Here is a 27,804-nt window from a genome sequence, read left to right as displayed (position 1 = left end):
TTGGAAAATATTCTTCCTCTCATACTGGTCAGGATCACGGTGCGAATTAGTGCATTTTCCTCTCATTTCTTTTCAGGACAGCTCATGCTGCAACATCAGCAGGAAATCAAAGGTAAACTTAAGAAGCAATTTGAGTGTGTATTTGAAGGGAAAGCTAAGGAAGGACAGCCAACACTTCTCAGTGAGATTTACACAGAACTCTACATAACTGAAGGTGGGACTGGAGCAGTCAATGATGAACATGAAGTGAGACAGATTGAAACAGCATCCAAGAAAATGCGAACAGGAGATACTACAGTCAAATGCAAAGATATATTTAAACCCTTATGTGGGCGTGAGACACCTATCAGAACTGTACTCACTAAAGGGGTGGCAGGTATCGGGAAAACAGTCTCTGTGCAGAAATTCATTCTCGACTGGGCAGAAGGAAAAGCAAACCAGGATGTTCACTTCATATTTGCTCTTCCTTTCCGGGACCTGAATTTGATTAAGGGTGAATACAGTCTGATTGAACTGCTTCACCACTTTGTCCCAGAACTGAAATCACTTCAATCCACTGAGCTGTTTAGCTACAAAGTCTTGATCATCTTTGATGGCCTGGATGAGTGTCGCCTTCCTCTGGATTTTCAGAACAATGAGAGCTGGTTTGATGTAACAAAGAAAACGTTACTGGATGTGCTGTTGACTAACCTCATTAAGGGGAATCTGCTCCCATCCGCTCTTCTCTGGATTACCTCCCGGCCAGCAGCAGCCAATCAGATTCCTCCTGAGTGTGTCCACCAGGTGACAGAGATACGAGGGTTCAGTGATGCCCAGAAGGAGGAGTTTTTCAAGAAGAGATTTAATGATCAGAGCCTGGCCAGCAGGATTATCACACATGTGAAATCATCAAGGAGCCTCTTCATCATGTGTCACATACCTGTGTTCTGCTGGATTTCAGCCACTGTGCTTAAGAGGTTTTTGAGTGAGACTGACAGAGGAGAAATTCCAAGGACTCTGACTGAAATGTACACACACTTCCTGATCTTTCAGACAAGTTTAAAAAATGACAAGTATATGAAAAACCATGAAACTAATCTTAAGGAATACAGCAAGGAATTCCTTTTAAAACTTGGTAAACTGGCTTTTGACAACCTTGAGAAAGGCAATCTCATATTTTATGAGCAAGATCTGAGAGAGAATGGCATTGATGTCACTGAAACTTCAGTTTACTCTGGAGTGTGCACAGAAGTCTTTAAAGAGGAGTATGGGTTGTACCAGGAGAAGGTGTACTGCTTTGTGCATCTGAGCATCCAGGAGTATCTCGCTGCTTTATATGTGTTTCTGTCAAACTCATCAGCTGACCTGCTGAAGACTACAGTGGATCAGGCATTAAAGAGCAAGAATGGACACTTGGACCTCTACCTCCGCTTCCTCCTGGGCCTCTCAACAGACTCCAGTAAGACTCTGTTACAAAGGCTACTGGGGCCGACAAGAATCAGCTCACATACCATTAAGGAAACAGCCCAATACATCAAGGAGAAAATACAGGAGAATTTATCTCCAGAAAGGACCATCAACCTGTTCCACTGTCTGACTGAACTGGGTGACAATTCTCTAGTAGAGGAAGTACAAAGATACCTAAATTCAGGAAACATTTCAGCAGATGACCTCTCACCTGCACAGTACTCAGCTCTGGCCTTTGTGATGCTGATGTCAGATGAGGAGCTGGATGTGTTTGATCTGAAGAAATACATCAGATCGGATAAACAGCACTGCAGGCTGCTGCCTGTGGTCAAGAACTCCAGGACGGCTCTGTAAGTGACGTGGGGATGGGAAATCATGTCTGGTCTGGCAGTAATACGTGAATATTGTTTGAAATGTGTAATATATGTTATATATTTCTCCTCATGGATTAATAAGGGGGTTTTATTCTGATAATCACAGCTATAGCTGTTTGTATAGCAGTAGCTAATCCTGACCACAGCCTTTACAATGACTGAAGGTAGTGATGTCACTTTTTGTTTGTTACTACGTTTCCATTCCCATCCAGTCTGCCTTCTGATCACAGACACAGCATCCTAACCTGCTATAGAAACAGTGAGGGCTCTTTATCCACAGGGTGTATAAGTGGTATGTGAGTGTTATTGTCAGCAGGCCTGTTCATGTGATGGAGCCCAGAGCTGGGAGCTTCCGTATGACTGCTGTCTCTGGCTGCTCACTGGCGCCCTCTGCTGGCCACAGCTGCACCAGGCAGAGGATGTGACGACACATCTAGTCCGGCAGACATTGATAAACATTGTTTAAAATATAAAATGAATATGTATATATATAATTTATTTCCCCTCTTTTATCAACAAGGTTCCCTTTTAATCTAGTTTATATTAACTGAAGGTAGCAATGTAGCAAAAACCAAAAAGACAAGATTTCCACGACCATCCTTTGTGTAACAAATAACCAAAGATACAGCATCATACAGAATGGTCCAGTTTTCATTAATAGGGGGAAAACCCCTCATATTCGTTTCAGTTCTGTATGCTGTAGGAAGCATTTCTGTAAATACTGGGTGTGGTGCGTGACTCTTTGGGTTTGGACTCTGTGTCCATGAGCAGAAGGTCGCTGGTTCAGATCTCTTGGCTGGCAGAGTGATGTCATCGCTGGGTCCTTGAGCTGCAGGGGTGCTGGATGCTGGCCAATCCTGCGCTGCGACCCCCAAACTTCCTCTCACCTGTATATGTGTCGGCGTGTCTCTTGGAGAGCGAAATGGGAGGGGCGAAAGGACAATTTCCCCTTGGGGGGTGAATGAAGTATCATTATTCATAAATCATTCTAACCAACATTTTTTCTAAAAGCCTATTTCACAGGACTGATAGCTCTCTCATTAGTGTATTGTTGATTAGGGCTGTGCGATAAGTAAAAAAATATGTATTTAGTTTAAAGATATCGCAATAAATAATCATTTTGAGTCCCCCCCCCCAAACACTGAATGCAATTTCAGTTTAGTTCAGTTTTATTTGTAAAGTGTGTTTTCACAACATTACATCATCTCAAAGCACTTTACAGCATCCCTGCCCAAAGCCCCCAGTGAGCAAGTCAGAGGGGACAGTGGCAAGGAAAAGCTCCCTAGGAAGAAGAATCCTTAGAAGGAACCAGATTCAAAGGGGGAGCCCATCCTCCAGGGGGCAGCAGAGGAAGTCAAATGTCCTAATTCACATTATCCCAATCTTAACATTTCAGTCACAAAGTGGGGGGCAGGGAGGTGATGACAGTCAAGTGCTGGAGCTGCTTCAGATGGAGGGCGAACAGTAGTACGGCAGCAGGGTAAACAGGGAAGATGTCACAGGCAGAAGGGTGAGCAGGCCGGAAGGACGTCACAGGTAGTGGAGACGTCGCAGGCAGCGACGTAATGATCCAGATGGGCACCCAGAAAGGAAGGCATTACAGTATCCAGCCTGGCATTACAGTATCCAGCCTGGAAGTTATAAAGGTCTTAGTGTTTCCGCTTCATGAAAGGAGAGCATCTTCCGAAGCTTGGCGAGGTTCCATACATGATAGAACACAGCTTTAGTGATGCTTTTTATGTGAGCATCGAAACATAAATCTGAATCAACCAGAACACCAAGATCTCTGACCACTGTGTTAGGTTGGGTAGGAAGACCACCAAGGTTGAGGTTGTCAAGCTTATTTCGAGCCGCCTTCGGACCAGTTAACAGTACTTCTGTTTTTCTGTCTTTAACATAAAGAAATTATTTGCCATCCAGCACCGGATATCTAGTCGACAGTCTTCTAACCGAGAGCTGTGATGCATCATCTGGCTTAACAGATATATATAACTGTGTATCATCAGCAAAACAATGAAACCCAACACCATGATTTCTGATAATGTGACCAATATATACAGTGTACAGTAGCGGCCCAGCACTGATCCCTGTGGGACACCATTGTAGGAATATTTAGCTCAGGTAAATTTTAATATCTCCACCAATATGTTTTGAAATTAATTATCCATCCATCCATCCATTTTCCAAACCGCTTATCCTACTGGGGCGCGGGGGGTCACAGTGATTCACAGGATGTGATTCACTAGTTACCAGTATCGCTTAGTAACCTGGGTTAGAAGGCTCGTCCAGCGAGCCGCATCACCAGGTAATGTAAACGATCGGTAGTGAAACTCCCCTCACGGCCAATGAGAGAGAGTCTCGCGATATTTCAGGCGAGTTTGAGGTTTCAGAGCTTAGTAGCCAGATCGCACAGAGGCAGGACTATTGTGAGCACTCAGTGGACGGAGGCTGAAGTTGTGTAAAAGACATGCATTTATTCCTAAGTAACACTACAACTAACATAAGACAGACATTACACTTCACATAAACAACAAACACAAAATAATGGACTAGAACCAAACAGAATGTAATATGAAAATGCTGAGACCAGATTTAAGATGGGTAACCTTAAAAGGGAAATACTGTTCTGTAAAGCAAGCACAGTTTGTGGAAACACGACCCTAAAGTCATAAAGCAGGCTAACAGAACAGCTTAGGTTGTTAGAATGAAAGGAAGCTGGTTTACTTGTTTGCAGAGTGGAGGGGGTCTTGGCAGTAGGTTGCAGAGGTGATGAGCTGAGGGAATGGTAGCACCCAAGAAGGCGCGGCGTCTGGAGCGGTTGTTGGCGTGGAGCCACTTGGATTCTCTCTCCTTGTGAAGCTTTAAAGTGAAAGGCTCTGTCTTGGTTGCAGTTCTCTGTTGGGTAGCAGGCCTTCACCGGCAGGCTTCAGGAGGGCTTCTCACGGGCTGCTCTTCTCCCGGGGCTCCTCTTCTCCTCCCTCTGCGGGGCTGATGTTCTCCTCTGCTCCTCTCTCTGTGAGGCTGATGTTCTCCTCTGCTCCTCTCTCTGTGAGGCTGATGTTCTCCTCTGCTCTTCTCTCTGTGAGGCTGATGTTCTCCTCTGCTCCTCTCTCTTCTTCCCCCTGCTCTGTTCTGAGGTGCCATGTTTTATGGTCTAAGGTTCATGAATAGGGATGACCAGGAATTCGACACCTGAACCAATGGCTGACCATCTAGTTGGTGAGCTTTTGGAGGGGTGTCTGTGGCAGTCCTTTTGGTATTTATAACCAAACTGGTACCACTTTACCAATGATTTTCATTAAACTGGTGTAACTACATACAGTTTCATGGTAACCACTGACCAGATTTGGAATCAGGAGTGATTTTCCATCAGTTTGACACCAATCATGCCATACCAGCCTAGCGGGTCACACCTCATACCATCTGTATTAATTAATTAGCAATTTCTGATATTATGTACGTTAATAAATCCCATCCATATACATCAACAGAGGTTGCTACTTTGGATCACTTGTACGGACATTACATTACATTTTCACATTTAAATAGCACATCTTACCCTTAGATAGGCGTGGCTGTTAGTTTGTGGTAATACCAATTTAAATTGCACATCTGGGAACAACATATTTTGGTTGGTGTGTCTTATCGCAATAATCTGCTCTCCAGAATTGATAATATACACATTAATTCAGTCTTTTAATGCAGAATAGTAGAGGACAAAGAAGTGCTAACGGACCACAAGGATCAGATAAGGGCCACAGAGGAATGTGGGAAAGGGGGCGTTGTTAAACGAAGAAAGAAAGAACCTCTGATAGTTAGGAGCCACACTAAGATACCTGGTTACATTATTTAATTCTCAAGATTCCTCTGGGATAATCATGAGAGCATGTATGCAGGGGTAGCTAAACACTAAGATTGTCTAAGGACACACAAACATAACCTACCTGGATATCGAGACTAGTAGTCATGAGTAAATCAATATATAGGGAATACAAAGGCCAAACTTAAAAGAAACTTTCTTTAGGGTGTTGGGTGAATGTGTGGTATGTAAGGCAGGATGTATGGGGAGGGGGTTGTGTGGCAAGTTGTGGGGCCCCTATCCTTGAGGTCCACTCTGCTGTCCGTAGGTCCCTAAATCTTTGGGCTATAAAAGATGGAATGTTGGTCTCCCTTGTTACCTGTGTGTGTGTGAGCCGTGTGTGTGTATGTGTGTTTGTGTGTGTGTGTGTGTGTGAGCCATGTGTGTGTATGTGTGAGTGTGTGTGTGTGTGTGTGGGGTCACTGACCCCCCTTTTGTGCCTAGGCCAGCGAGTACCTCTCATACCAGGCTAGGCCTTGTCTCAGGCCACCTGGAATCTCAGCCCTGTCGTATGTGCATGTGTGATATTGCACCATATTTGACTTTGGTGATCTTGGAAGATTCATTGTTCACATTGACAAACTGATAATGATCAGTTAAATAGGAGCCAGACCAAGAGAGGGCTGTCTCCTTAATGCCAACCACAGATTCTAGCCGCTCCAAGAGGATATTATGGTCCACAGTATCGAATGCTGCAGTTCAGTCTAGTAATACCAACACAGATATACAGCCACTGTCAGAAGCCATAAGCAAATCATTCACTACTTTGCCTGAAGCTGTTTCTGTGCTGTGGTTTGGTCTAAAGCCAGACTGATATAATTCATTAGCATTATTTTTCTGTAGGACAGACAGCTGGCGAGCAACAGCTTTTCCAGGATCTTTGAAATGAACGGAAGATTTGAGATTGATTTATAATTTTCTAAATCACTAGATTCAAGACTTGGTTTCTTTAGAACAGGTCTAATAACAGCAAGTTAAAAGGTTTTGGATCATATCCAAGCCTAAGAGACAAGTTTAACACATTTAACAGGGTGGTGCTAATCAGTGGTCGAATCTCCTTCAGGATTTTTGTAGGAATTGGGTCTACGAGGCTAGTAGAGGATTTGCAGGAGGAAACTAAGCGCAAAAGTTCTGATTGTTTTATAAGAAGGAAAGATTCAAAGGTGTCATTATCAGTACGCATAGGACTAGCAGGACGCTGGCCGCTGTATGTAGCTACAGACGTGCACTGGATGGTCTGTCTAATCTTTATTTTACCATTACAAATGTAATAATGTCATCACTCATAAAAGCTTGTGAGTCTTGTGAGTTTAATGTTGAAGAATTCTGTGTTAACCTAGACAGAGATTCAAATAGGAATTTAGGATTATTTTTGTTCTCTTCCATGAGTCTGGAGAGGTACACAGACCTCGCAGTCTGTACTTAGAGAGGCTCCTTCCAGGTAGATCTGAAAACTTCTAGTTTAGTTGAGCCCCATTTGCGCTCTAGCTTGTGTGAAGCCTGTTTAAGTTACGCGTATGATCAGAGCACCTGGGGGCAGGTTTCTTATCTCTATGCTTTATCTTCTTAAGTGGAGCTACAAGATCTAGGTGCTGCGAAGCGATTTCTCCATGTGCACAGTTACCCGCTCAAGTTAATTTTCACACAGGGCTTCAGATGTAAGGCTGAAGGACTGTGGAAGTTGGTTGAGAAATACTGTTGTAGTGAATGAGGCAATGGAACGTCTGATACTGTACTTTGGACCTGGAGCCGAAGGGAGGATATACTGTATATCAAACGTTAACAACTAATGATCTGAAAGCAGAGGATTCTGAGGTATAATAGATATGTGATCCACCAGGACACCATGGCTAAGAATCAAATCCAGGGTGTGGTTACAGGCATGAGTAGGCCGACTACATTCTGACAAACACCTACAGAGTCTAGGATAGCAGAAAACATTGTTGTTAAAAGATCACTGTCGTTCTTGATGTGAATATTAATTTCACGGTTTTGTGAGAAGTGACCATCAGGATTGTTGAAAAATCTGCAGACTCCACGGACCAGGCGGCCTATACACAATAACAATGGTGATTGGAGGTTAGGGACCAGGCGGTCTATACACATTAACAACGGTGATTGGAGGTGAAGAACTACAAAGAGATGATCCCGCAAGACTAAGAAGAAGAATTTCAAATGTGCTAAAGCTATAAGCACTTTGCTCAGACACTCCTAGGTCAGACTGAAATATGGCAGCAGCACCAGCACCTTTGCACCGGAAATGATAGATGAGAGAGAGATAGAGAGAGAGAGAGAGAGAGTTGGGAAGCTCAAAATTCCCACCAGAAAGCTGCACTTGAATGGCTAAAGATAGAAGTTGGTGATGTGACAATACTGAACTTACAAGAATGGCGAACGCATGGTTACTGCAAGGGACAATGCTTGTGAAATTCTGCACAATGATTCTTTTTAACTGCTTCAGAATCTTAGGCTAGAAGGCTGAACTGAAAGCAAATCATGAATCCTTCTGTTATCTTGCTTTGTATGTAGCCTAAGCGCGTTTCCCCAGCAAAGACGATAATCGCCGGTTAGTCACTGTCAGATCTCGACACCGGGATACTTGTCTGATTACGCTCATTACCGATAATATCGTCATATCACCCAGACGTAACTGGTGATTTGACATGTTCCCAGGTATAACAATACAGGGAGAAAAAGGATTTTACTCATGGGATCAGGAATCCAAGTGCCAGTTGCTGCTGCATTAGCTGCTGGGAATGTTCACATCTCCTCCTTTCAGTGATACGTGTCGAGTGTAGGGACACCTGGCAGAAAGATGGCTAAGGACTGCACTGGAAGCACTGGTCTGACTGTTATGGGAGGTTCACGTCCATCTTGCTGTTGATGTGTTCCTATATATTCCTGTATATTCTGTGATTTTTGGCTGTAGCTTCTACTTAATATTTTCACCTCTAGTTCTGAGCAAAGATGCACTGACTCATAATTAGTGATCATATGACTGCAGCAGATTGTCAGGACGCACAGATCACTCTGCAGACTATAATTCATTTGAAGTGCTAGCTGTGCTGCTAATTATACTGAAAACAAATGCTTATTGTAATGCTTTGTATTTTACTAATGTGTAGGATGTGTCTGTGTCTTAAAGTGTTTTCTGTTTCAGGCTGAACAGCTGTGATCTCATAGATAAACACTGTGAAGTGCTGTCTTCAGCTCTCAGATCAAACTCTTCCCCCCTGAGAGAGCTGGACCTGAGTGACAATGACCTGAAGGATTCAGGAGTGAAGCTGCTCTCTGCTGCACTGGGGGATTTACACTGTAAACTGGAGATATTGAGGTGAATATTACTGGGTATTCCACATTGTAAACTGGGATACTGAGGCCAGTATTACTGGGTATTCCACTCTGTAAACTGGAGATACTGAGGTCAGTATTACTGAGTATTCCACACTGTAAACTGGAGATACTGAGGCCAGTATTGATGGGTATTTCACACTGTAAACTGGAGGTACTGAGGCCAGTATTACTGGGTATTCCAGACTATGAAGAGGAGATAGTGAGCAATTAGCTAAGGGAAAGCGAGGAGGGGGGCTGCCTTGTCTTAGACACTAAACTGTAATTCTTGAAATATTTATTAGAGCATCACATTTATTTACTTATTGTAATGGTGAGGTGATATTATTTATTGAGGAGTTTCCGTCTCTCTCTCTGCAGGCTGTCAGGTTGTAGAGTCACAGAAGAAGGCTGTTCTTCCCTGGCTTCAGCTCTGAGGTCAAACCCCTCACACCTGAGAGAGCTGGATCTGAGCTACAATCACCCAGGAGACTCGGGAGTGAAGGTGCTCTCTGCTGTACTGGAGGATCCCAGCTGTAAACTGGAGAAGCTGCAGTGAGTACAGAATATGCATTTTACACAAAAGTAATTGGGCACCAAGAAAACCCGCAATGCCTTTCAGCGGTTACATAATAAACAAACACAAACAGCTTCTGTTTTCTTCTCCTACTTCCTTATATCCCACAATCTTATCAGCCCTCGATCCATGCTAGAAATAATTAAGCAGTGAAGCAGGAAACATCCATTCAACCATATAATCCATGCAAAACATTTGTCTTGGTTAGCAAAGTTAATGGCACTGTTACAGTTAAACATGCTGACTTTAACATGTTATGGACAAAAAAAGAATGGACACCAAACAGAATCGGGATGATTGTTAAAATAATTTTTAGTATTTTAATTGTTTTCTGAAAATCCATTATGTCATGGCCCCTATTCTCCTCATTTGAATACAGTGCTGCAGTGTAAAAAGTGGATTTAAAATTGTTAAATTTTTTTAGAGTGGGCCGGTGTGAACTCACAGAGAAATGCTGTGAGGCACTAGCTTCAGCTCTCAGATCAAACTCCTCACCCCTGAGAGAGCTGGACCTGAGTGACAATGACCTGCAGGACTCAGGAGTGAAGCTGCTCTCTGCTGGACTGGGGGATTCGCACTGTAAACTGGAGATACTGAGGTCAGTCTTACTGGGTATTCCACACTGTAAACTGGGGGTAGTAAGGTGAGTATTACTGGGTATTTCACACTGTACGCTGGAGATACTAAGGTAGAACATAACTAATAATTTCAAAATAAAGCAGGAGTATCTAAGTCTACAGGTTGACTTAAAAAATAACATCAGACTCGCTACAGTAAGTGGAATGTCGAAAGGAAGATTGCACTGGAGGCTAAGGATGACATTAAAAGTTTCTTCCAATATTTTAACTCCAAAAGAGCTCTAAAAACTGAAATCACTCATCTGCAGCATAGTAAGGGCCTTATAATTGAAAATGAAGATTGATATAGTAAATGAGTCAAAAAATTATTTTACACGGGTGTTCACAGTAGAAGACATGATTAGCTTACCACCATTAAGTACAAATACAGTGTCGTATATAACCAATATACAGTCCCTCCACAATTATTGGCACCCCTTGTAAAGATTTGTATAAAAAGGGTTACCCCTTGTACATTGGGGTGCCAATTATTGCGGAGGGCACTGTATGTACAACGGAGGCTGCTGTGGTACAAAGCCTGGCTAAGCTCAAAATAAATAAATCGCAGGGCCTTATTGGCATCTTACCTATAGTTTTAAAATAGATGAGGGATATTATTAGCCAACCTTTAACTTTACTATTTCAGAAATCGTTATCTGCGGGTGTGGTACCTTCTTATTGGAAGTATGCTAATATAACGCCCATATTCAAAAAACGGGATAGATGTAATCCAGCAAACTATAGGCCAATTACTTTAACTTGCATAACTGTAAAAGTAATGGAAGCTATAATCCAAGTGAAAATGGTATACTACCTGGATACTGTGAGAATCACGGGTTATAGGACGGGTAAGGCGAATGGGCAGGCGGGCAGGAAGAATCAGGCAAGGATGAGGCAGGCAGGCAGACGAAGGGGAAAACTGGGGATTTATTTGGGAAATGGAGAACTGGAAACATCTGACATCGACTAACATCAGTGACGGACAAAAACCAGGGCAAGACGTGGACTGAAATAGACAAGACTGGGCGAAAATAATCAGACACAGCTGGGCAAGATCGGGGAAGCACACGTGGATAATCAGGGGGCGTGGCACACACGAGGATCGGACAAGCCGGGCATGACAGATACAAATAACATTCTGAGGGGTAGCCAACATGGATTTAGGAGAGGTAGATCCTGTTCAACTAATCTACTTGAGTTCTTTGAGGAAGCTACAAGAGAAATTGATCACATAGAGTACTTAGATTTCCAGAAGGCCTTGGATGTTGTTGCCCTCAAACGGTTCTCGCTTAAGCTCAAAGCTGCAGGGAATTTAGGAACTGTAGCAGCTTGGATTGAAAACTGGTTAACAGGCACAATGTTATTAGAGGCAAAATGTCACAGTAGGCCTGCGTTTATAGTGGGGTACCGCAGGGTTCCATTTTAGGACCACTATTGTTCCTAATTTACATTAATGATATTGACACCAATACATACAGTAAACTGGTTACATTTGCAGATGATACTAAGGTGGGTGGTGTAGCAGATACTGACCTAGCAGCACAGAGGCTACAACAGGATCTTGATTTAATTAGTGACTGGGCTGATACCTGGCAAATGAAATTTAATGTAGATAAATGTAAGGTAATCCATGCAGGGAGCAGAAATATAAAGTACAGATATTTTATGGGTTCCACTGAAATAAAGGTAGCTGATTATGAGAAAGACCTCGGTGTGTATGTTGATGCTTCCATGTCCCACTCTCGCCAGAGTGTGGGGAAGCAATTAAAAAGGCCAATAGGATGTTGGGTTACATCTCTAGGTGTGTGGAGTTTAAGTTAAATGAGGTGATGCTAAGATTATACAATTCCTTGGTAAAACCCCAGATAGAATATTGTTTTAATGTGAGAGGGAGATGTAGGGCTTTCGAAGGAACAATCAGGTTTGCTTTAGTCCGTTCAGAAATATTCATTAAAATATACACAGGCCCACAGAGCACGCAGATGATTATCTGTGACACCCATGGTGCACTGTTATTAGCATGAATTCCATTTATTTCACTATTCTGTCATATTGCTGCCGCAAGGGTTTCTATGAAGATGGCAAACAGTGAAGGAGAGAGTGGGCATGCAGGCCGTCTTCCCCATCAGAGTGTGAATGCAGGTGATGTGATCCCATCTGTGACACTGCAGCTTTAGCTGAGATGTACATTATTTTAACCCAGTGGGTGAACGACTCTCTGAAGCCAAATCTATGCAATGTATTAAAGAGGAATGTCCACCTGACTGTCAGATGGCTTTTCTGCATCTAATGATGTAATCATGGTTGTAGTGTGGGTATGCTGAGCAGTATTGACTAAATTTAATAATCTATGGATGTTGTTCAAGGCATGTCTTGTCTTGATGAAGTTTGTCTGATCAGGATGGATTATAATGATGAATGTCAAGAGCATTTGTAATGATTTTCATTAGTGAGAGCGGTGGGTAACTGGAGGGTTGTGTTTGGTCTTTATCAGGTTTCAAATACACGGTAATGGCTTGTAACTGGAGGGTTGTGTTTGGTCTTTATCAGGTCTCAATAACACTGTAATGGCCGGTAACTGGAGGGTTGTGTTTGGTCTTTATCAGGTCTCAGTAACACTGTAATGGCTGGTAACTGGAGGGTTGTGTTTGGTCTTTATCAGGTTTCAAATACACGGTAATGGCTTGTAACTGGAGGGTTGTGTTTGGTCTTTATCAGGTCTCAATAACACTGTAATGGCCGGTAACTGGAGGGTTTTGTTTGGTCTTTATCAGGTCTCAGTAACACTGTAATGGCTGGTAACTGGAGGGTTGTGTTTGGTCTTTATCAGGTTTCAAATACACGGTAATGGCTTGTAACTGGAGGGTTGTGTTTGGTCTTTATCAGGTCTCAATAACACTGTAATGGCCGGTAACTGGAGGGTTGTGTTTGGTCTTTATCAGGTCTCAATAACACTGTAATGGCCGGTTACTGGAGGGTTGTGTTTGGTCTTTATCAGGTCTCAATAACACTGTAATGGCCGGTAACTGGAGGGTTGTGTTTAGTCTTTATCAGGTCTCAATAACACTGTAATGGTCGGTAACTGGAGGGTTGTGTTTGGTCTTTATCAGGTCTCAATAAGACTGTAATGGCCAGTAACTGGAGCGTTGTGTTTGGTCTTTATCAGGTCTCAATAACAATGTAATGTTGAAAAGATGTTAACTTTGCGTGATTATTGAAATATTTAATAGAGGAGTCGCTTTTGCTTAATAGTAATGCTTGTAATGGTGGGTTGATCTTATTTATTTGGGATTTTTTGTCTGTCTATCTGCAGGCTGTCAGGATGTAGAGTCACAGAAGAAGGCTGTTCTTCCCTGGCTTCAGCTCTGAGGTCAAACCCCTCACACCTGAGAGAGCTGGATCTGAGCTACAATCACCCAGGAGACTCGGGAGTGAAGGTGCTCTCTGCTGTACTGGAGGATCCCAGCTGTAAACTGGAGAAGCTGCAGTGAGTACAGAATATGCATTTTACACAAAAGTAATTGGGCACCAAGAAAACCCGCAATGCCTTTCAGCGGTTACATAATAAACAAACACAAACAGCTTCTGTTTTCTTCTCCTACTTCCTTATATCCCACAATCTTATCAGCCCTCGATCCATGCTAGAAATAATTAAGCAGTGAAGCAGGAAACATCCATTCAACCATATAATCCATGCAAAACATTTGTCTTGGTTAGCAAAGTTAATGGCACTGTTACAGTTAAACATGCTGACTTTAACATGTTATGGACAAAAAAAGAATGGACACCAAACAGAATCGGGATGATTGTTAAAATAATTTTTAGTATTTTAATTGTTTTCTGAAAATCCATTATGTCATGGCCCCTATTCTCCTCATTTGAATACAGTGCTGCAGTGTAAAAAGTGGATTTAAAATTGTTAAATTTTTTTAGAGTGGGCCGGTGTGAACTCACAGAGAAATGCTGTGAGGCACTAGCTTCAGCTCTCAGATCAAACTCCTCACCCCTGAGAGAGCTGGACCTGAGTGACAATGACCTGCAGGACTCAGGAGTGAAGCTGCTCTCTGCTGGACTGGGGGATTCGCACTGTAAACTGGAGATACTGAGGTCAGTCTTACTGGGTATTCCACACTGTAAACTGGGGGTAGTAAGGTGAGTATTACTGGGTATTTCACACTGTACGCTGGAGATACTAAGGTAGAACATAACTAATAATTTCAAAATAAAGCAGGAGTATCTAAGTCTACAGGTTGACTTAAAAAATAACATCAGACTCGCTACAGTAAGTGGAATGTCGAAAGGAAGATTGCACTGGAGGCTAAGGATGACATTAAAAGTTTCTTCCAATATTTTAACTCCAAAAGAGCTCTAAAAACTGAAATCACTCATCTGCAGCATAGTAAGGGCCTTATAATTGAAAATGAAGATTGATATAGTAAATGAGTCAAAAAATTATTTTACACGGGTGTTCACAGTAGAAGACATGATTAGCTTACCACCATTAAGTACAAATACAGTGTCGTATATAACCAATATACAGTCCCTCCACAATTATTGGCACCCCTTGTAAAGATTTGTATAAAAAGGGTTACCCCTTGTACATTGGGGTGCCAATTATTGCGGAGGGCACTGTATGTACAACGGAGGCTGCTGTGGTACAAAGCCTGGCTAAGCTCAAAATAAATAAATCGCAGGGCCTTATTGGCATCTTACCTATAGTTTTAAAATAGATGAGGGATATTATTAGCCAACCTTTAACTTTACTATTTCAGAAATCGTTATCTGCGGGTGTGGTACCTTCTTATTGGAAGTATGCTAATATAACGCCCATATTCAAAAAACGGGATAGATGTAATCCAGCAAACTATAGGCCAATTACTTTAACTTGCATAACTGTAAAAGTAATGGAAGCTATAATCCAAGTGAAAATGGTATACTACCTGGATACTGTGAGAATCACGGGTTATAGGACGGGTAAGGCGAATGGGCAGGCGGGCAGGAAGAATCAGGCAAGGATGAGGCAGGCAGGCAGACGAAGGGGAAAACTGGGGATTTATTTGGGAAATGGAGAACTGGAAACATCTGACATCGACTAACATCAGTGACGGACAAAAACCAGGGCAAGACGTGGACTGAAATAGACAAGACTGGGCGAAAATAATCAGACACAGCTGGGCAAGATCGGGGAAGCACACGTGGATAATCAGGGGGCGTGGCACACACGAGGATCGGACAAGCCGGGCATGACAGATACAAATAACATTCTGAGGGGTAGCCAACATGGATTTAGGAGAGGTAGATCCTGTTCAACTAATCTACTTGAGTTCTTTGAGGAAGCTACAAGAGAAATTGATCACATAGAGTACTTAGATTTCCAGAAGGCCTTGGATGTTGTTGCCCTCAAACGGTTCTCGCTTAAGCTCAAAGCTGCAGGGAATTTAGGAACTGTAGCAGCTTGGATTGAAAACTGGTTAACAGGCACAATGTTATTAGAGGCAAAATGTCACAGTAGGCCTGCGTTTATAGTGGGGTACCGCAGGGTTCCATTTTAGGACCACTATTGTTCCTAATTTACATTAATGATATTGACACCAATACATACAGTAAACTGGTTACATTTGCAGATGATACTAAGGTGGGTGGTGTAGCAGATACTGACCTAGCAGCACAGAGGCTACAACAGGATCTTGATTTAATTAGTGACTGGGCTGATACCTGGCAAATGAAATTTAATGTAGATAAATGTAAGGTAATCCATGCAGGGAGCAGAAATATAAAGTACAGATATTTTATGGGTTCCACTGAAATAAAGGTAGCTGATTATGAGAAAGACCTCGGTGTGTATGTTGATGCTTCCATGTCCCACTCTCGCCAGAGTGTGGGGAAGCAATTAAAAAGGCCAATAGGATGTTGGGTTACATCTCTAGGTGTGTGGAGTTTAAGTTAAATGAGGTGATGCTAAGATTATACAATTCCTTGGTAAAACCCCAGATAGAATATTGTTTTAATGTGAGAGGGAGATGTAGGGCTTTCGAAGGAACAATCAGGTTTGCTTTAGTCCGTTCAGAAATATTCATTAAAATATACACAGGCCCACAGAGCACGCAGATGATTATCTGTGACACCCATGGTGCACTGTTATTAGCATGAATTCCATTTATTTCACTATTCTGTCATATTGCTGCCGCAAGGGTTTCTATGAAGATGGCAAACAGTGAAGGAGAGAGTGGGCATGCAGGCCGTCTTCCCCATCAGAGTGTGAATGCAGGTGATGTGATCCCATCTGTGACACTGCAGCTTTAGCTGAGATGTACATTATTTTAACCCAGTGGGTGAACGACTCTCTGAAGCCAAATCTATGCAATGTATTAAAGAGGAATGTCCACCTGACTGTCAGATGGCTTTTCTGCATCTAATGATGTAATCATGGTTGTAGTGTGGGTATGCTGAGCAGTATTGACTAAATTTAATAATCTATGGATGTTGTTCAAGGCATGTCTTGTCTTGATGAAGTTTGTCTGATCAGGATGGATTATAATGATGAATGTCAAGAGCATTTGTAATGATTTTCATTAGTGAGAGCGGTGGGTAACTGGAGGGTTGTGTTTGGTCTTTATCAGGTTTCAAATACACGGTAATGGCTTGTAACTGGAGGGTTGTGTTTGGTCTTTATCAGGTCTCAATAACACTGTAATGGCCGGTAACTGGAGGGTTGTGTTTGGTCTTTATCAGGTCTCAGTAACACTGTAATGGCTGGTAACTGGAGGGTTGTGTTTGGTCTTTATCAGGTTTCAAATACACGGTAATGGCTTGTAACTGGAGGGTTGTGTTTGGTCTTTATCAGGTCTCAATAACACTGTAATGGCCGGTAACTGGAGGGTTTTGTTTGGTCTTTATCAGGTCTCAGTAACACTGTAATGGCTGGTAACTGGAGGGTTGTGTTTGGTCTTTATCAGGTTTCAAATACACGGTAATGGCTTGTAACTGGAGGGTTGTGTTTGGTCTTTATCAGGTCTCAATAACACTGTAATGGCCGGTAACTGGAGGGTTGTGTTTGGTCTTTATCAGGTCTCAATAACACTGTAATGGCCGGTTACTGGAGGGTTGTGTTTGGTCTTTATCAGGTCTCAATAACACTGTAATGGCCGGTAACTGGAGGGTTGTGTTTAGTCTTTATCAGGTCTCAATAACACTGTAATGGTCGGTAACTGGAGGGTTGTGTTTGGTCTTTATCAGGTCTCAATAAGACTGTAATGGCCAGTAACTGGAGCGTTGTGTTTGGTCTTTATCAGGTCTCAATAACAATGTAATGTTGAAAAGATGTTAACTTTGCGTGATTATTGAAATATTTAATAGAGGAGTCGCTTTTGCTTAATAGTAATGCTTGTAATGGTGGGTTGATCTTATTTATTTGGGATTTTTTGTCTGTCTATCTGCAGGCTGTCAGGATGTAGAGTCACAGAAGAAGGCTGTTCTTCCCTGGCTTCAGCTCTGAGGTCAAACCCCTCACACCTGAGAGAGCTGGATCTGAGCTACAATCACCCAGGAGACTCGGGAGTGAAGGTGCTCTCTGCTGTACTGGAGGATCCCAGCTGTAAACTGGAGAAGCTGCAGTGAGTACAGAATATGCATTTTACACAAAAGTAATTGGGCACCAAGAAAACCCGCAATGCCTTTCAGCGGTTACATAATAAACAAACACAAACAGCTTCTGTTTTCTTCTCCTACTTCCTTATATCCCACAATCTTATCAGCCCTCGATCCATGCTAGAAATAATTAAGCAGTGAAGCAGGAAACATCCATTCAACCATATAATCCATGCAAAACATTTGTCTTGGTTAGCAAAGTTAATGGCACTGTTACAGTTAAACATGCTGACTTTAACATGTTATGGACAAAAAAAGAATGGACACCAAACAGAATCGGGATGATTGTTAAAATAATTTTTAGTATTTTAATTGTTTTCTGAAAATCCATTATGTCATGGCCCCTATTCTCCTCATTTGAATACAGTGCTGCAGTGTAAAAAGTGGATTTAAAATTGTTAAATTTTTTTAGAGTGGGCCGGTGTGAACTCACAGAGAAATGCTGTGAGGCACTAGCTTCAGCTCTCAGATCAAACTCCTCACCCCTGAGAGAGCTGGACCTGAGTGACAATGACCTGCAGGACTCAGGAGTGAAGCTGCTCTCTGCTGGACTGGGGGATTCGCACTGTAAACTGGAGATACTGAGGTCAGTCTTACTGGGTATTCCACACTGTAAACTGGGGGTAGTAAGGTGAGTATTACTGGGTATTTCACACTGTACGCTGGAGATACTAAGGTAGAACATAACTAATAATTTCAAAATAAAGCAGGAGTATCTAAGTCTACAGGTTGACTTAAAAAATAACATCAGACTCGCTACAGTAAGTGGAATGTCGAAAGGAAGATTGCACTGGAGGCTAAGGATGACATTAAAAGTTTCTTCCAATATTTTAACTCCAAAAGAGCTCTAAAAACTGAAATCACTCATCTGCAGCATAGTAAGGGCCTTATAATTGAAAATGAAGATTGATATAGTAAATGAGTCAAAAAATTATTTTACACGGGTGTTCACAGTAGAAGACATGATTAGCTTACCACCATTAAGTACAAATACAGTGTCGTATATAACCAATATACAGTCCCTCCACAATTATTGGCACCCCTTGTAAAGATTTGTATAAAAAGGGTTACCCCTTGTACATTGGGGTGCCAATTATTGCGGAGGGCACTGTATGTACAACGGAGGCTGCTGTGGTACAAAGCCTGGCTAAGCTCAAAATAAATAAATCGCAGGGCCTTATTGGCATCTTACCTATAGTTTTAAAATAGATGAGGGATATTATTAGCCAACCTTTAACTTTACTATTTCAGAAATCGTTATCTGCGGGTGTGGTACCTTCTTATTGGAAGTATGCTAATATAACGCCCATATTCAAAAAACGGGATAGATGTAATCCAGCAAACTATAGGCCAATTACTTTAACTTGCATAACTGTAAAAGTAATGGAAGCTATAATCCAAGTGAAAATGGTATACTACCTGGATACTGTGAGAATCACGGGTTATAGGACGGGTAAGGCGAATGGGCAGGCGGGCAGGAAGAATCAGGCAAGGATGAGGCAGGCAGGCAGACGAAGGGGAAAACTGGGGATTTATTTGGGAAATGGAGAACTGGAAACATCTGACATCGACTAACATCAGTGACGGACAAAAACCAGGGCAAGACGTGGACTGAAATAGACAAGACTGGGCGAAAATAATCAGACACAGCTGGGCAAGATCGGGGAAGCACACGTGGATAATCAGGGGGCGTGGCACACACGAGGATCGGACAAGCCGGGCATGACAGATACAAATAACATTCTGAGGGGTAGCCAACATGGATTTAGGAGAGGTAGATCCTGTTCAACTAATCTACTTGAGTTCTTTGAGGAAGCTACAAGAGAAATTGATCACATAGAGTACTTAGATTTCCAGAAGGCCTTGGATGTTGTTGCCCTCAAACGGTTCTCGCTTAAGCTCAAAGCTGCAGGGAATTTAGGAACTGTAGCAGCTTGGATTGAAAACTGGTTAACAGGCACAATGTTATTAGAGGCAAAATGTCACAGTAGGCCTGCGTTTATAGTGGGGTACCGCAGGGTTCCATTTTAGGACCACTATTGTTCCTAATTTACATTAATGATATTGACACCAATACATACAGTAAACTGGTTACATTTGCAGATGATACTAAGGTGGGTGGTGTAGCAGATACTGACCTAGCAGCACAGAGGCTACAACAGGATCTTGATTTAATTAGTGACTGGGCTGATACCTGGCAAATGAAATTTAATGTAGATAAATGTAAGGTAATCCATGCAGGGAGCAGAAATATAAAGTACAGATATTTTATGGGTTCCACTGAAATAAAGGTAGCTGATTATGAGAAAGACCTCGGTGTGTATGTTGATGCTTCCATGTCCCACTCTCGCCAGAGTGTGGGGAAGCAATTAAAAAGGCCAATAGGATGTTGGGTTACATCTCTAGGTGTGTGGAGTTTAAGTTAAATGAGGTGATGCTAAGATTATACAATTCCTTGGTAAAACCCCAGATAGAATATTGTTTTAATGTGAGAGGGAGATGTAGGGCTTTCGAAGGAACAATCAGGTTTGCTTTAGTCCGTTCAGAAATATTCATTAAAATATACACAGGCCCACAGAGCACGCAGATGATTATCTGTGACACCCATGGTGCACTGTTATTAGCATGAATTCCATTTATTTCACTATTCTGTCATATTGCTGCCGCAAGGGTTTCTATGAAGATGGCAAACAGTGAAGGAGAGAGTGGGCATGCAGGCCGTCTTCCCCATCAGAGTGTGAATGCAGGTGATGTGATCCCATCTGTGACACTGCAGCTTTAGCTGAGATGTACATTATTTTAACCCAGTGGGTGAACGACTCTCTGAAGCCAAATCTATGCAATGTATTAAAGAGGAATGTCCACCTGACTGTCAGATGGCTTTTCTGCATCTAATGATGTAATCATGGTTGTAGTGTGGGTATGCTGAGCAGTATTGACTAAATTTAATAATCTATGGATGTTGTTCAAGGCATGTCTTGTCTTGATGAAGTTTGTCTGATCAGGATGGATTATAATGATGAATGTCAAGAGCATTTGTAATGATTTTCATTAGTGAGAGCGGTGGGTAACTGGAGGGTTGTGTTTGGTCTTTATCAGGTTTCAAATACACGGTAATGGCTTGTAACTGGAGGGTTGTGTTTGGTCTTTATCAGGTCTCAATAACACTGTAATGGCCGGTAACTGGAGGGTTGTGTTTGGTCTTTATCAGGTCTCAGTAACACTGTAATGGCTGGTAACTGGAGGGTTGTGTTTGGTCTTTATCAGGTTTCAAATACACGGTAATGGCTTGTAACTGGAGGGTTGTGTTTGGTCTTTATCAGGTCTCAATAACACTGTAATGGCCGGTAACTGGAGGGTTTTGTTTGGTCTTTATCAGGTCTCAGTAACACTGTAATGGCTGGTAACTGGAGGGTTGTGTTTGGTCTTTATCAGGTTTCAAATACACGGTAATGGCTTGTAACTGGAGGGTTGTGTTTGGTCTTTATCAGGTCTCAATAACACTGTAATGGCCGGTAACTGGAGGGTTGTGTTTGGTCTTTATCAGGTCTCAATAACACTGTAATGGCCGGTTACTGGAGGGTTGTGTTTGGTCTTTATCAGGTCTCAATAACACTGTAATGGCCGGTAACTGGAGGGTTGTGTTTAGTCTTTATCAGGTCTCAATAACACTGTAATGGTCGGTAACTGGAGGGTTGTGTTTGGTCTTTATCAGGTCTCAATAAGACTGTAATGGCCAGTAACTGGAGCGTTGTGTTTGGTCTTTATCAGGTCTCAATAACAATGTAATGTTGAAAAGATGTTAACTTTGCGTGATTATTGAAATATTTAATAGAGGAGTCGCTTTTGCTTAATAGTAATGCTTGTAATGGTGGGTTGATCTTATTTATTTGGGATTTTTTGTCTGTCTATCTGCAGGCTGTCAGGATGTAGAGTCACAGAAGAAGGCTGTTCTTCCCTGGCTTCAGCTCTGAGGTCAAACCCCTCACACCTGAGAGAGCTGGATCTGAGCTACAATCACCCAGGAGACTCAGGAGTGAAGCTGCTCTCTGCTCTACTGGAGGATCCCAGCTGTAAACTGGAGAAGCTGAAGTGAGTACAGAGTGTGTGTCTGACACGCTACAGATACTTATGCATATATGTGAAGAAGAGGCACCAATAAATAAATGGATGCAGCAGTACTATGTCATTCTGCTTCTCCTGTAGTGTGGATCACGGTGGAGAGTGCAGGACCAGACCAGGCTTACAGAAATGTAAGTGTGTTTCCATGTTTTTATTAATAATACCATTAATACTATGTTATGGTTGTTTTCACACAATTGTTGTGATGAGTGTGACTGTGTAGATGGATTTGCATGTTTGTGTTTAGGTGAGTTTCATGTCATTTTAGACAACATCCAATCGAGAAACAAAATATCAGAATCATCACCAAAAACACTATCAGTTCATTTAATTGTTTTATGCTCGTATCGTCTTTGTGTGGGAGTGTAGGATGGTTAAAATATATTCTGATGTGGTTATACATTTTTAATTTCACACAAAAAAGAATCCTTTGCATTTCCTCTTTTTGCGCATGCCGTGAGTGTATAGTATGTGTTTTCTGTGTGAGATTCGTTAGTATTGTCCTAAGACGGCACCCGTAGGCAGTGACACCGGACTCTCTCCTCAAGTGCAAAATGTGCATTTTTACAGGGTGGTTCTGGAACACTCCTTAATATTCATGAGAGAATATTACTGATTAGTCACTGAATCCCTTAAACCAGGGGAGCCCAAATCCAGCCCTGGAGGGCCAGAGTCCTGCACATTTTTGGGTTTTTCAACAACAACAAGAAATTTATTTTTGTATAGCGCATTATCACAACATTACATCGTCACACAGCGCTTTACAGCATCTTCACCCAAAGCCCCCAGTGAGTAAGCCATAGGCGACAGTGGCAAGGAAAAACTCCCAAGAAGGAAGAAACCTTGGGAGGGGCCAGACTCAAAGGGGGAGCCCATCCTCCAGGGGGCAGCAGAGGAAGCCCAAACCCTAACCAGACCCAGAGGGGGAGCCCATCCTCCAGGGGGCAGCAGAGGAAGCCCTAACCCTAACCAGACTCAAAGGGGGAGCCCATCCTCCAGGGGGCAGTAGAGGAAGCTCTAACCCTAAGTTTCAAGTCACACTGTCCAAATCATAAGATTTGAGACATAACCAGGGAGCAGGGGGGAGATGACAAGCCGGTACCGACACTCCCTCCATTCGCCAGGCAACCAGAAGTAAGGCAGTGGGTCATACATGGAAGATCACACAGACAGAATGACGAGCTAGATGCAGGGACATCACTGGTAGTGGCAACGTCACATGTAGCAGGGTGTGCTGGACATCTTGATAGGTTGTGGTCTCCAGGCAGCACAGCCCAGGAGGAGTAGGAGAAATAAAATGTGCAATTAGTCAAAGTAGGGGAGACTATAGGCAGTGCTAACAGTTAGGTGAGAACTTTCTATGTTCTCCTCATTTAACACACCTGATCCAACTCCTTCTGCTAATTAGCACACAGCTTTTGAGTTGAATAATTTATGGTGGAACAGGGAAAGAACTAAGCTACACAGGGCTCCGCCCCCCCCCCAGGACTGGATTTGGACACCCCTGTTTTAGGCAGAAGAAACAGGCAGCGGATGTCGATGTTAACTGGCCAATCGGGTAGTGCCCCTCTCATAAATATTAATCAGCCAGCCAATCACGTAGGGCTTCACTCATGAATATTAAAAAGTTCTCCTGATCCACGGTGCTAAAAGAAATAAACGTCCAGGACACACTGGATGTGCGGTGGAAAATATCAGATTTAATTTCGGCGCCCACGTTAACAGATTAGAGCGGCCACGTGCCTGCGCGAGATGCGGGGCTCACGCCTCGCGGCAGCGGCGCCGCATCTAGAGTCACGCGCGCGATAAGCGGTTCTCTATGGAAGCGTATTGCATTCATCTGAAAAAAAAAATCATTTCTGTTTTTCCGAATTAATGAAATAATCCCTTTTTTCTGAACAATATTTTTCTGTTTTTCTGAATTAATGAGACAACCTTTCTGTTTTTCATGATGCACGCTCTGTGTAGTTTAATCCGCTTTTATTGATGGTTTGTAGACGGTATTTTCATTAGTTTGCCGGCTTTGCGCAGCACCTATTCGCCCCGCTCGACACTGCAGTGTTTCTCCCGGATCAGTAGATACAGTCTGACACGCTTCACGGAAATAAGCCGATGCATGTGAAATGCATTCAGACCATCTTTGCTGTGACTAAAGACCATGTCAGACAATCTCTGCAAATACTGGATCCTCATGGAGCGCAACTCCGGCGCCGGAATCATCCTTTGTATCAGAATCCAGGTCCAAACTTTTATCAAATATCACTTTAAACATGTAATAATATTGCTTAAATATTTTGTTATTGATGGCCATTTTCAAGCCGGCTTTAGTGGTTAGAAGGAAAGACACTGACTTTACTATTGATCTCTGGTGCCGTTTTGTGGTAAATATGCTTGTGGTGAATATGTCTGAATGTCGCTGCTTTGTAATTTTATTTCTCCGTAATTACGCCGTTAGTTTAGCTCGCGCCGCATTTTGGCGGCTCTTCCCGCCGCCGTCGCGCGCCCACTTTATGTTTCATAAACTTCAGTTCCCGCTTCGTTAGGGGAAGCTGTGCTGTTTTTATATCGTACAGAAACATAAAGTACAGGCGGCCTGATGGGATTAATAATTCTTCCTCCTGCCTACAGACTCCTGCCAGCTGACGCTGGACCCCAACACAGCAAACAGACGCCTGTCTCTGTCAGGGAGGAACAGGAAGGTGACATGGGGGGCAGAGCGGCAGCCATATCCTGATCATCCAGAGAGGTTTGACAGCTCCCCCCAAGTTCTGTGCAGAGAGAGTCTGACTGGCCGCTGTTACTGGGAGGCTGAGTGGAGAGGACCTGCAGTCCTGATAGGAGTGACTTATAAAGGGATCAGGAGGAAAGGAGGGAGTGACTGTGGGCTTGGAGACAATGACAAGTCATGGTGTCTGCGCTGTAATACTGACAGTTACTCTGTCCGGCACAATAAGAAACAGACTCTCATACCCATACGGCCCTCAGACTCCCACAGAGTAGGAGTGTATCTGGACTGGGGGGCTGGTGCTCTGTCCTTCTACAGAGTCTCCTCTGATGGACTGACCCTCCTGCACAGACTCACCTCCTCATTCACTGAGTCCCTCTATCCAGGGTTTGGGGTTTTTAACTCCTCAGTGTCACTGTGACGTGTTGCTGGTTCTTCTGGCAAAAGGGTGAAATCTCTGCTTTTTAACCTTTATAATCCTTTTCACTCTGAAATGTATGTTTGACAAATATAAATGCCTGTGTTCAGTGAGCTGGATAACCATGAAAAATATATTTTAATAGTTTTTCTCTCTGGCTAATATGTAATTAAATGTAATCCTGATGAGTGGGGGGCTTTCCCCCTCCCCTGTATATATACATTTTATATATTTATCTCCATTTACTGTATTCCCTCTCTGTACAATGACAATAAAGGCTTTCTGTTCTGTCCTATTAATGTCCTGCTTCAGCGTCACCCAAAGCATAACTGAGTAACATAATGAAACCACAGTCTGCTGGATTAAGTTAAATTCACTGTATTACTGCAGCTGAACATAACTGACACACTGACACTCAGTCAATGTGTATAATAATCATATAGCTGGAGACATAACAGGCACAAAAAAAATTGGAAAATATAATTATATCCTGTTACTGTCCTGGTTCAGTGGATTAAAGTAAATAAAATGATTATATATTTCAATGTATAATGAAGTTATATGTTGTTAAACGATTAACCCCCCCCCCCCCGGTGTAGTCTGGCTTTGCCCCCATCAGACAGAAGGGGCAGGCAGGTGCCCAGGAACCCTTCCCCCCCCACCCCACAGTAAAAGGTCTGGTAATGCCCCCGTCAGACAGAACGGGCAGGTGCCCAGGCAGCCTTGCCACCCCCACCCCACTGTAAAAGGTCTGATAATGCCCCCGTCGGACCGAACAGGCAAGTGCCCAGGTAGCCTTGCCACCCCCACCCCACTGTTAAAGGTCTGGTTTCTCCCCCGTCGGAGAGAACGGGCAGGTGCACAGGCAGCCTTGCCACCCCCACCCCACTGTAAAAAGTCTGGTTACTCCCCCGTCAGACAGAACAGGAAGGTGCCCAGGCAGCCTTGCCACCCCCACCCCACTGTAAAAGGTCTGGTTACTCCCCCGTCAGACAGAACGGGAAGGTGCCCAGGTAGGCCTGCCACCCCCACCCCACTGTAAAAAGTCTGGTTACTCCCCCGTCAGACAGAACAGGAAAGTGCCCATTCAGCCTTGCCACCCCCACCCCACTGCAAAATGTCTGGTTACTCCCTCGTCAGACAAAACGTGCAGATGCACAGGCAGCCTTGCCACCCCCACCCCACTGTAAAAGGTCTGGTTACTACCCCGTCGGAGAGAACGGGCAGGTGCACAGGCAGCCTTGCCAACCCCACCCCACTGTAAAAGGTCTGGTAATGCCCCCGTCGGACCGAACAGGCAAGTGCCCAGGTGGCTTTGCCACCCCCACCCCCACCCCACTGTAAAAGGTCTGGTTACTCCCCCGTCGTAGAGAACGGGCCGGTGCACAGACAGCCTTGCCACCCCCACCCCACTGTAAAAGGTCTGGTTACTCCCTCGTCGGACAGAACGGGCAGGTGCCCAGGCAGCCTTGCCACCCCCACCCCACTGTAAAAGGTCTTTTTACTCCCCCGTCGGATAGAATGGGCAGGTGCACAGGCAGCCTTGCCACCCCCACCCCACTGTAAAAGGTCTGGTAATGCACCCGTCGGACAGAACGGACAGGTACACATTCAGCCTTGCCACCCCCAACCCACTGTAAAATGTCTGGTTACTCCCTCGTCAGACAAAACGTGCAGGTGCACAGGCAGCCTTGCCACCTCCACCCCACTGTAAAAGGTCTGGTTACTCCCCCGTCGGACAGAACGGGCAGGTGCCCAGGCAGCCTTGGCACCCCCACCCCACTGTAAAAGGTCTGGTTACTCCCCCGTCGAACAGAACGGGCAGGTGCCCAGGCAGCCTTGGCACCCCCACCCCACTGTAAAAGGTCTGGTTACTCCCCCGTCGGACAGAACGGGCAGGTGCTCAGGTAGCCTTGCCACCCCCACCCCACTGTAAAAGGTCTGGTTACTCCCCGTCGGAGAGAACGGGCAGGTGCACAGGCAGCCTTGCCACCCCCACCCCACTGTAAAAGGTCTGTTTACTCCCCCGTCAGAGAGAATGGGCAGGTGCCCATTCAGCTTGGCCACGCCCACCCTACTGTAAAAGGTCTGTTTACTCCCCCGTCAGACAGAACGGGCAGGTGCCCAGGCAGCCTTGCCACCCCCACCCCCACCCCACTGTAAAAGGTCTGCTTACTCCCCCGTCAGACAGAACGGGCAAGTGCCCAGGCAGCCTTGCCACCCCCCCCCCCCCTTATGTGCCTGACCCTGAGAAATTTATGCATAGATAGATACTGAATCCATTGTCCCCTCCCACCCTTGACTGGCAAAAGCCACTAAATTTATCTACATGCATCATTATTAATAACAGACATGTAAGAATATACACAGACATCCATTAACAATCCAGCATTCCATTCATTATCTATTGTATTTTAACGTTTTATACAAAGACTGTAGTCAGTTATAATATCTCTCTATCAAGCTGCTGCCATATTTCTTACATCCACACAGAACAAGGATCCTTCTCGAAACAATGTGTACTTTTCTGTGACGCCACTAGGTGGAGACAAAAGACTGATAACTAAATAAAAGAGGTTCAGAATTAAATTACAAGAAATCGGATATATGCGCTATATTAAGTCCCATGTAAGTCAGACCTAGACATGTTTGAGTAGATTACCAGGTTATCTCTGGTTATTGCACTTAC

The 27,804-nt window shown here is 43.6% G+C and overlaps 1 protein-coding gene across 1 annotated transcript in view; it reads left to right on the top strand.

The window, feature by feature from the left end:
- The window catches only part of LOC125724952 (NACHT, LRR and PYD domains-containing protein 12-like), a 41,466-nt gene extending 16,052 nt beyond the window's left edge, over nucleotides 1-25,414 (top strand). Inside the window, exons 8-18 of the mRNA XM_049001443.1 lie at nucleotides 77-1,796; nucleotides 8,840-9,013; nucleotides 9,391-9,564; nucleotides 10,011-10,184; nucleotides 13,517-13,690; nucleotides 14,137-14,310; nucleotides 17,643-17,816; nucleotides 18,263-18,436; nucleotides 21,769-21,942; nucleotides 22,057-22,103; nucleotides 24,601-25,414. Of these exons, the coding sequence (XP_048857400.1) occupies nucleotides 77-1,796; nucleotides 8,840-9,013; nucleotides 9,391-9,564; nucleotides 10,011-10,184; nucleotides 13,517-13,690; nucleotides 14,137-14,310; nucleotides 17,643-17,816; nucleotides 18,263-18,436; nucleotides 21,769-21,942; nucleotides 22,057-22,103; nucleotides 24,601-25,118 (3,677 nt within the window). The 3' untranslated portion in view covers nucleotides 25,119-25,414. The remainder of the gene's footprint in view (nucleotides 1-76; nucleotides 1,797-8,839; nucleotides 9,014-9,390; nucleotides 9,565-10,010; nucleotides 10,185-13,516; nucleotides 13,691-14,136; nucleotides 14,311-17,642; nucleotides 17,817-18,262; nucleotides 18,437-21,768; nucleotides 21,943-22,056; nucleotides 22,104-24,600) is intronic.
- The last annotated feature ends 2,390 nt before the right edge of the window (nucleotides 25,415-27,804 follow it).

Source organism: Brienomyrus brachyistius, unplaced genomic scaffold (assembly GCF_023856365.1).
Source record: "Brienomyrus brachyistius isolate T26 unplaced genomic scaffold, BBRACH_0.4 scaffold58, whole genome shotgun sequence".
NCBI lineage: Eukaryota > Metazoa > Chordata > Actinopteri > Osteoglossiformes > Mormyridae > Brienomyrus > Brienomyrus brachyistius.
This window is presented reverse-complemented; position numbering and strand designations above follow the sequence as displayed.